This window comes from Castanea sativa, chromosome 11 (assembly GCF_040712315.1).
Source record: "Castanea sativa cultivar Marrone di Chiusa Pesio chromosome 11, ASM4071231v1".
Lineage (NCBI taxonomy): Eukaryota > Viridiplantae > Streptophyta > Magnoliopsida > Fagales > Fagaceae > Castanea > Castanea sativa.
In genome coordinates this window covers 7,077,342-7,087,947 of record NC_134023.1, presented here as the reverse complement: position 1 = coordinate 7,087,947, position 10,606 = coordinate 7,077,342, and the positions used below count along the sequence as shown (strand labels likewise).

At 37.0% G+C, this 10,606-nt stretch overlaps 1 protein-coding gene across 1 annotated transcript; it reads right to left on the bottom strand.

Annotated features, from left to right (window-relative positions):
- Positions 1 to 9,227: 9,227 nt before the first annotated feature.
- On the bottom strand, positions 9,228 to 9,467 carry LOC142615966 (uncharacterized). Its single transcript, XM_075788863.1, has one exon. It carries the CDS (start codon positions 9,465 to 9,467, stop codon positions 9,228 to 9,230), a length of 240 nt encoding a protein of 79 aa, XP_075644978.1.
- Positions 9,468 to 10,606: the final 1,139 nt, after the last annotated feature.

Sequence of the window (10,606 nt, the reverse complement as noted above, 5' to 3'; positions counted from 1 at the left end):
AACTCAGATTGTAAACACCTGACCTGGGTCAGGTACTCTTGCATTCTTGGATCCCTGGCCTCTATGGTCCCTGTCACTTGGCCCACAACTAACTGAGAGTCCGAAAACATATAAACTTCCTTTCCCCCCATTCTACGTACCAATTCATACCAACCAAGACCGCTTCATACTCGGCCTCGTTATTAGTGGCTAAGAACACTAATCTCAATGATTTTTCAAAGACATTTCCCTCAGGGGATACCAAAACAAGTCCAACACCAGACCCCTTCTGGTTGGCTGCCCCATCAACATACACTTTCCAAATCGGAGGTCCTTCGCCCGTGATCATGCCAACTAATTTTTCATCCATGTGTGATTCCTTCGCAGTTTCTTCTAACGATGGTTTGACGAACTCTGCCACCAAATTTGCGAGAACCTGGCCCTTCACCGAGGTGCGTGGCATGTATTTGATATCAAAAACTCCCAAAACAGTTCCCCACTTAGCTACCCTTCTCGAGTAGTCAGCATTTCGTAACACTGACTTGAGAGGCAGTTGGGTTAAAACCACAACGGTGTGGGACTGGAAATAGTGAGGAAGCTTCCGCGTGGCATGGACTACAGCCAGAATTGCCTTCTTTAAAGGCAAATAACGCACTTCAGCTTCATTCAAGGATTTGTTGGCATAATAAACCGGTCTCTGTACCCCGCCATCGTCCTTTATAAGAACCAGGCTGAGACATAACGGGTGGCTGGGAAAGATATTCCTTAAGTTGCTAGAAAGCTAAAGCACACTCCTCGGACCATTGGAATCCTTTCTATTTGTTTAACAATTGGAAAAAAGGTCTACACCTGTTAGTTGACCGAGAGATAAATCTACTGAAAACAACGGTCATCCCGGTCAACTTCTGAACTTCCTTTGGATTCCGAGGTGGTTACAAGCCCTAAATGGCTCTGACCTATGCCGGATTCACCTCTATTCCTCTATGAGTCACCATGTAGCCTAGGAACTTTCCGGAACCCACCCCAAAAGAACACTTTGAGGAGTTGAGGCGTAGCTTGTACTTTTAAGTATTTAAAAGGTGTCATCCAGATCTTTTACATGCATAGGTATTGCCTTACTCTTTACTACCATATCATCCACGTATACCTCAATGGTCTTCCCAAGTTGCGATTCAAACATTCTGGTCATCATCCTTTGGTAAGTAACCCCAGCATTTTTCAATCCGAACGGCATTAGTTTATAGTGGTAATTCCCCGTCTGGGTTATGAAAGCGGTCTTCTCCTGGTCACCCGACGCCAATGGTATTTGGTGATAACCCTAGAAAGCATCTAAAAAGCTCATCCGAGGATGCCCGACCATAGCATCCACAAGCTGATCGATGCGTGGCATCGGGAACGAGTCCTTTGGGCAGGCTTTGTATAGGTCTGTGAAGTCCACACATACTCTCCACTTTCCGTTCTTCTTTTTCACCACAACTGTGTGCGCCAACCATTTCGGGTAGAAAACTTCTTTAATAGCACTAGCCCTTTTGAGCTTAAGCACCTCTTCTTTGACCACCTTGGAATGCTCTTTGGAGGAACGCCGAGGTGGTTGTCTCCTAGGAACAATGGTAGGGTTGACGTTTAAATGATGGCAAATGAAGCTTGGGTCAACCCCTAGAACCTCATAAGGATCCCAAGCAAAGACATCGATATTGTTTTTCAAAAACTTCACCAATTCCATCTTCTCTTGGTGTGGTAACCGTATCCCAACTTGAAAGAACCTCTCGGGGTCATCGACTATTAGAAACCTCTCCAGATCTTCACACATGGCTTCCTCTACTGTCACCACGTCGAGCGCATCTAGAGTTGTTAATTGCTATAGGTCCTTCCCAACCGAGGCGAGGACTCTGATTTGGCTTGATGCAGTACTACAGCCGATATGCATTGCCTGGCCATTGATTGGCTACAGTGGCGGCGCCACATTGAGGTCAGGGTGTTCCCTGAAAAAAAAAAAATTTATATATAAAAACTTAAATTTTTTTATTTGTTTACCCTTACAAAAAAAAGTAGGAATACCCTCAAGTAAAATCAGGAACACCCTCAAAATTTCTATACCAAACAAATTTTGAACTAAAATCTTAAAAAAAAAAATGTAACAGAGAATCTAAAAAAAAAAAAACCAACCAAAACCCAATACAAATACGCGTCCGCCTCAATCATCAAATGGTAAAGCTAAAGCAAAACCTAAAATCAGAAGTCGTCAAACACCAGTCACAGCTTCAATCCTTGTCTTCTGCAACCTCCAGTCGACGACCAGTGAGCAATGTCTCTCACTGTTCTTGTTACTTTGCTAAGAACTCTCATCTCATTCTGTCATTTGCTTGTTGAAGACTTGAAGTCCATCTATCTATTTGGTAAAAGTAGTTTCCACTTTCTAGCTTAGGAAATGACGCCTGCCACTTAGTGTACTAAACTCTATCAAGACCACAAAAATTCAGATTTTCACCAATATTTGTTATATTTAATTATTAGTTTTGTTGATATTTGTGTACCACGGTAGCTTTTGAATTCTCAACTCACCTTTTTAATATTTTAGTAATATTTTATGTTAGAGTTAAATTTGATTCTAGTGGTTTATTATTTGTTTACTTCAACAGTAGTTTTTATAAATCAACCATGTTTCTTTTGCAAAATAATTATTGGTTGATATTGTAATCAAATTATTGCACATTTATATAACGTGTACAATATTGAATATATTTACAAAAAATATATATATATATATTATACACATTTATTTAGTTTATAAAGTAAATGTTATGTAAATATTACAATGTAAATTAATAATTTTCTTTTTGATAATTAGTAGATCAAATATGATATTGTTATATGTTTTATTTATTATGTTTGCTTAGGATTTTTTTATATATTTATTTTATGAAAGTTATGATATAAAAAAAAATACATTTGAAAGATAGAATTCTATATTTACTTTGACTATTTTAGTCATTTTTTTCATTTTTTACTAATTTAATATATTTATTTATATTTTAAATAATTATAAAATTAATTATGACGTTATTACGATTTGACCTCGGTCTGACTTTAAAAACCTTAAACTCTCTATTTTACGATTAATTGAACGGTCCGAGTTTCAAAACCATGGTGGTGTGGGGTCAGAGGTGGGATATTTGAATTGGGGAAGTAAAGGCATGCAAAGGTAGGGGTGTGTGTAAACATGAGGTGTGTGCTAGTGTGTGCTAATGCACAGTGGAGTGTGTGCTAGACTGCTAGTAGTTAGTAAAAAAAATTAATGAGGCAACTAAACACCAATAATTAATAATTTAATTAACTAATACATTATAAAAGACAAACAAATTAAATTATGTTAAGCTAAACAACAATTAATAATTTAATAATTAATGAAACAACAATACAACAAATTATAATTTATAAAAGACAAACAAATTAATGAAACAACTAAACAACAATAATTAATAATTTTATGAATATTTCAAATGAACTTATAGTTTATTGTACAGGTACCTTTGTTCAATTCTTTTCTTTTCATTTTTTTTTTCCTTTTGAAGTTTTTCAGTGTACTGAATGCAAATTTATTTTGATTTTAAGAACATTTTTTTTAAGCACAAACTTCATGTTAGCCAAATCTTGAATTTCGGCCGGTATTTACCAAAACGTCCAGAAATAGAACAAAATGACCCGAAATTTTTTCAAAGTAGAATAGGAATACCCTGAACAAAATTCCTAGAGCCGCCACTGATTGGCTACCAAGAATTTCTTCGATGAATCCCCCCGAAGGGAATTTTACTTTAATATGCAAGGTCGAGGAAATAGCACCCAAAGCGTGCAGCCAGGGCCTAGCAAGGATGGCCGTGTATGGGGAATATGCATCAACCATAATAAAATCCACCTCGACCGTTTTCGAGCCAGACTGTACAGGCAATCGAATCTATCTCTTTGGTATAACAGCCTTCCCTTCAAAACTTATTAATGGCGAGTCATAAGGAGTGAGATCCTCCAATTTCAACTTAAGCCCCTTGAATAAGTCAGGGTACATTATATCTGCACCACTGCCTTGATCGATCATCACCTTTTTGACGTCGTAATTTCCTATCCTCAACGTGACCACCAGGGCGTCATCATAGGGTTGAAGGGTCCTAACCTTATCCTCATCAGAAAATCCCAAGATAGGCATACTCCCTCTGATCCTCTTCGGCTTCGAGCCCGACTCCTCGACCTGGGAGTGTGACACTGCCATCACCTTGGTTGGACAAGAATCGGTCCTACCAGGTGCAACAAAGATGACGTTAGTCCTCCCCAAGGGCGGCCGAGACGAGTTATTCTTCTAATTATTTGAACCTGACTGGCTGCCTTGTCCGTTTGGTAGACACAGGTGCTGCTTCAATTTTCCCTCGCTAACAAGCTGCTCCAAATGGTTCTAGAGGGTCCGACAATTCTCAGTGGTATGACCCATATCCTGATGGTACTTGCAAAAAAGATTCTGATTCCATTTCATAGGGTCCCCCGCCATCTTGTTAGGCTACTTGAAGTAAGGTTCCTTACGGACTTTCTCCAGTAGTTGGTGTACTGGTTCTCGGAATACAGTACTAATTGCTTGAGGAGTGGCTGAGCCAGACTGTCCAGAGTAATCTCTCCTCGGCTTACTGTTATGGTATCTGTCTGACCTGAAATCCATTCTCTCCTACAGGATAAGTTTCGCCTTACCCTTACCCTGCTGTTGATCTTCCTCAACCCTTTTTTACTCGTCAATGCAGTCCATGAGGCGACGTACACTCCGTACGGGCTTTTTGGTCAAAGATTTCCTTAAATCATGATCAGTGGGAAGGCCCACTTTAAAAGTATTAATTGTCACTTCGTCAAAATCTCCATCTATCTCATTGAACATCTGCCAATACTTGTCGGAGTATGCTTTCAATGTCTCCCCTCCCCTCATGGCCATAGATAATAGCGAGTCCAATGGTTGAGGAACTCTGTTGCATGTAATGAACCGAGACACGAATGCCCTAGTAAGTTCCATGAATGAATCGATAGACCTCTACTTTAGTCCATTAAACCATATCATAGCAACAGGTCCCAGACTAGAAGGAAAGACTTTACACATCAAGGTTTCGTTCTGAGAATGAACCGCCATCCTCTAATTAAAGTGGCTCACATGTTTCACCTAGTCTGTCCTGCCATTATAAATGGTGAAGGTAGGCTGGGTGAATCGTCTAGGGAGCCTTCCTTTCTCAATCCTGCATGAGAAGGGCAATTTTGAGAGTTGGTGTAACGCTCGGCTCATAGCATCGTTTCCCAAGCCCCTGGAGGGAAGCTTCTTACGCTTACGACCTGGTAGTTCATCCCCTCTGCAAGAGAAGGTTTCGCTAGGGGGAGTCCTGGACCTTGAACTGTAATTACTTCCCCGGGATTCCCCTGAAGAAGGATTAGATGGGGGTGAAGCCCGCCTTCGTCTGACACGGCGTAGCTTTCTCTTGAGGTAATCAATCTCCCTCTGCATGGCCCTGGCATCGTCCTCATAGGTGGCACTGCCTCCGCCACGCGTATGACTCGCGCCAGGATATACGGTATGAACACTTCCCTCTCAATCCTTCCGGTGCTCAAGATGCTCAAAAAGATCTTCAGGCTGGGATCCCTGAGACTCTACATGATGCGGACCTGAGCCTGCCATGATGTTCCAATTCCTTCAACGCTAGATTTCCCACAAACGACGCCAATTGTAATTGCACAATTGTACCCGGATCCAAAAGCAAGTGATGAGCTTAGGCCCACTGAGCCTTATACAATTAAATTTGTAGAGTATGGATTTGAAACCTAGGTTCGGGATGTTGGAAGTTCAATTAACAGGCTAGAGTGCTACAATCTTTGCAAATGATAAATAGGTATGACAAAAAGACCTCCTCGGACGTAAGCCGAGAACGATTTGTATAAATATTCTCCTTCTACACCAAAGTTTACAATTCTTAGTTCCTTTTTAGCTAAGGGCCGGTCTCCTTTCCTTTCCTCTCTTGTCTCCTTTTATACTTCTTCGCCTTCACTGATTCATCCACGTGTCATACTAATCTTCCCCCTTAGATACTTGTCTCATCTACCACTTTCTTGAAGTCTTCAAATAACAGCAGGAAGGTTGAATTCTGTAGTTCAGAGGTCATTTCCCCATTAATGCGGCCAAGGAGGTAGGTGCAGGGCCTTTAATGTGGTGGTAGCAGCTTTTTCCTCCGATATTTCTCACACATCCTTGCTTCTAAATGGTGCTTTGGTCATCCCTTTACCCATCAGTTTTTCCAAAATCCTGCCTCTAATCCATTTAGCAAGTCCTAGGTCATTGCCAAGTTAGTTCGAGGAGACATTCTTCCTCGGACCTCTACAGTGCAGACTGACTTATGGGCCTAGAGGCCCTGATCAAAACAAACTTGTACCAGTCAATCAGGCCCAAAGCCCAAACGTTTGATCAAGAGCTTTTTCTCCCCACTGGAACCAAATTTAACCTAAAAACATTAAAAGCACTTAAAAATAAGGAAATAAATCACCTAAGCCTAAAATAATGTTTTTTACATAAAAATATCAAAATTAAATAATTACAAAAATTAAATTGTAGATTTTGTCCTACATCACTCACACACACACACACACACACACACACACACACACACACATATATATATATATATATATATATATATATATATATATATATATATATATATTAGTTGAATTGATCTTTTTTTAAAGGTAGTTGAAGTAAAATTTTATTCTATATTTGAACCCTCCATTAAAAATTTATTTAATTATATTTCTTTAAATAGTGTTAGGGATATATTTTATGTAATTGGCTAATCCTTTGACAAAATACACTTTACTTGTAATTGGATAGATCTAAGATGGATTTAAGACTTCAAGAAACATGCTGTTCAAGTCAAGTGTTAAAGCCATGAAAATCTGACTAAAAAACAAGTGAAGAGGAGTTGCTCATTAAAGCTCGACAGAAGTCTCGACAAAATCCTTTATATCGAGATTTAATGTTGAAACTCGACAAATTCTCGACACAAGCTGTATTTGTTGAGAATTACGAAATCAGGCTTTTCAGATCTAATTACACGCATATTCCTATGTATTTGTGTTGGGTTTCTTTTCTCACAACCCTAGACGTATATAAGGATTTTTTTAAGGGCCATCATAGATGATGCAAAAATAATACATGCAAAAAGTGCCCTAGTTCATCATTCTCTCTAAAGAAGCTATTGTGTCTTTACACCAAGGGTTTTGTGACCAAGGAGCTTCCTAATCTTCATTGTTGATAAAATGAAGAACTTTGCAGCCAACATCTTCCTCAAGTTGGTGGATTTAGTCACATACTGGGATTCGTGCATTGAACGAAGAGATTACCGCTACAATACAAGTCCAATGGGTATTGGGGTCAGAGTTCAACTGTAGGTTGATATTTCGGGATAGGCCAAAGGGTTTGATAAGATTCCTTATACTTGTAAACGCTTGTGATTAATAATAGTAGATTCTCGGGAGTGGTGACCTTAAATTCACTCGGTGGGGTTTTGCCTTGGAAGTTTTCTCCATTCGTAAACAAATCACCATGTCAAATTTAGTTGATGATTTGTTTGTGCTACCATGTCATTGCATATAATTTGACTAATTAATTAATTTGGGTAATTAATTAATTTGCAAGGGGTCAATTCATTTTAACCCAACAAATAGTAAAATTTATAATTCTATATATAAACATAATCACAACAAATGCTTATTCTAAAGTAAAATTACGATAAATACGCAATAGTAACTATACTATATAATTTCATATACAAACACAATCACAATAAATGTCTATTAGTAGTTTTCGTAATTACTATATTTCGTATTTAAACAAAAATATATGTATATATATATATTTAAATTAAACTTTCTTGTTTATTGAATGGTTTACCAACTAATACTTAATAAGTCTCCATACTCAAAAAATAATAATTAATGATTCACTCTCTATCTAATTTCTGGGTTTTAGTTAGTTTGAATCATAATAATTTTTTTTTTCAAACTAGAGATCTAAATTCGAATTTTGCTTATATAAAAAATTATTTAGTTAATTGCGAGAATGATTCATGTCCATGGTCAATCTATGCTATATGTAGCAAGAGAGGCAATGTCTAGAAGATCACAACATGCAAGGGTCTCCACACATGCTCATCCATCTAAGTTGATAACAACGGTTAGATGATTGATTCGACATACCTAGCATACATACTTGAGCAATTTATACAAAGAAGACCCCTTGTACTCAATAAAGTTCTTACACCACATTGCTTTAGCAAAGTTAAAACATCGTGTATCTCACTACAAGGTATGGGATGCTAAACCGAAGGCCGTTGCAGCTATGTATAGTGATTTTAAGGAGTCGTACGCAAAGTTGCTGCATTTTTTAATAGGACTGAAAGACGCAAGTCTGGGTTTAGTGTATAAGTTACTAGTGCACGACAATTATGAACAAGACACTTGTACATTCAACTGCGTATTTTGGGTGTTTGGTCTATCTATTGGTGGGTTCAAGCACTACGGGCCCATGATTAGCATTGATGCAACCCACCTATATGGTAAATATAAAGGAAAGTTGGGATTTGTGTTTCCGTTGAGATCCGAGGAAGAGACTGAGCGCAAAAGGGTTGCTCACAGTATGAGCTGCATCTACTGAAAAGAATGGGTGAAAGGGACATGGGATTTAACATCTTCTTGGTATATAAACTACACAATACTCGAGTTTGAAAAACTCGAGTATGTACTTACAAAGAACTCGAGTTTTCTAAACTCAAGTTCTATGTAGTTTAATTTTTAAGAAACTCGAGATTTAAGAGCTCGAGTTATATCAACAAAGAACTCGAGCTCCACAAGCTCGAGTTCAAGGTGGCATTTTAAAAATAAAAAATTTCAGCTCAGCCATTGCCTCAGTGGCAAATTTTAATAGAACTCGAGTTTCATGGCAAACTCAAGTTTGAGACACTCGAGTTCTTAAATAGTGGTAAATCCTTATATATTTCAGAAACAATGGTAAATTGCAACATATTTTTCCAAATAGTGGTATTTGGCCATTTTGGCCCCAAAACTTGCAGACCAAAAACATATTTAAACCTAAAAACAAGTGAATCAGAAGCAATTTTTTTTTTAAGTGCATTGAAATAAAAGGATATATTTTCACACATACTCCACTGATTTTACACAGCCATTTAAAACTTTGTAGTGGTAGGACCCCAGCAGTTTAAGTCCATGATTTTTCTCATGGACTCCTCCTTTGAGCGTTTCTGCTTATTATCAGAAACCGCCGAGGAAGATTTGGCAGAGAGTTCCTTGGCTTGAGAACAAGATTTGATATTGTTTTTGGCACATTCTTGCAGTGATCTAATAAGGAGAGAACACCTCGTACAGCTACATACACCACCTGCTTGGTCTTTCAAAGTTGAACTCATGATTATTTGTTGTGGTCTCTAGTGATTTAGATTGACGCAATGAAGAGGGTAGTTTGATTTTGGGGGGGGGGGGGGGGGTGTGTGTTTGAAAGAGAGTCAATGAGTTCATAAAAAAGAAAAGAAAAGAGAGTAATTGGAGAAATTGGGGTTTTGATTTTACTGGTGTTTGGGAGTTGATGTGGTTCCTTTTCTTATATAGGCAGTGTGGAGACTGTTTTTCTTTATATGAGGTGGGGGGGGGGGGAACTAACCAACTTTTCTGTGTGAGGGGCCTAGCGCATGGAGCTCGGTCCCACCAAAATTCCCCCTTAATTTTATTTTTTGAATAAAGTTTAGCTACAAAATTGATTGTAGTCTAAAACTATAACCTTACTCAATAAAATAAATATTATTATATATTTTGAAAATCTAACTGTTGAATTACATATTTTTTATACTTTTAATATACGTGTCAAATTTAGTATCAATCAGATATTATTTATTATATGATTTATAAGTTTATATTTTATGCACAAATTTAAATTACAAAAACTTATAATTTAAATAATTTATTGATAACATAGCTATTGATATTTAATTTTTTAGAAATTTTGCAAGCATGAAAGATATAAAAAAAAGATGTAATCCAATGGTGGATTTGTCAAAATTTACCTCCAATAAAAGATATTGAGTAAGGTTATAGCCTTGGCTACAACCAATTTTGTAGCTAAACTTTGTTCTTCTTTTTTTTCTCTATTTTTTAATAAATTTTATTTATGTTTTTTTTCAATGTCTATGTTATGTGTTCATTTTCACATTATATACATATATGTATGTATGTATGTATGTATGTATGTATGCTGAGAGATTTTTCTATTATATCAATATTTTCTAAGGTCAAAATTTATGAAAGAAAAATAAGAATAGAAAAAGAAATAGTTCAAGAAAAAAATGCAACAATATTGTTATTTTTCAATAGTGTTATGAGTTTAAATTTTTTAAGTAGTAGCTTATTGTTTTTCATAAAATGTGTGTAAGTGCTATAATTTGAAAATAATTATAAGATAAACATCATGAACTAATAATGTTTTCAAGTTACCCTTCAAAGTGTTAAACACACAAATATTTACTATATAGTTTAAAGTTTTTATAGTTTAATC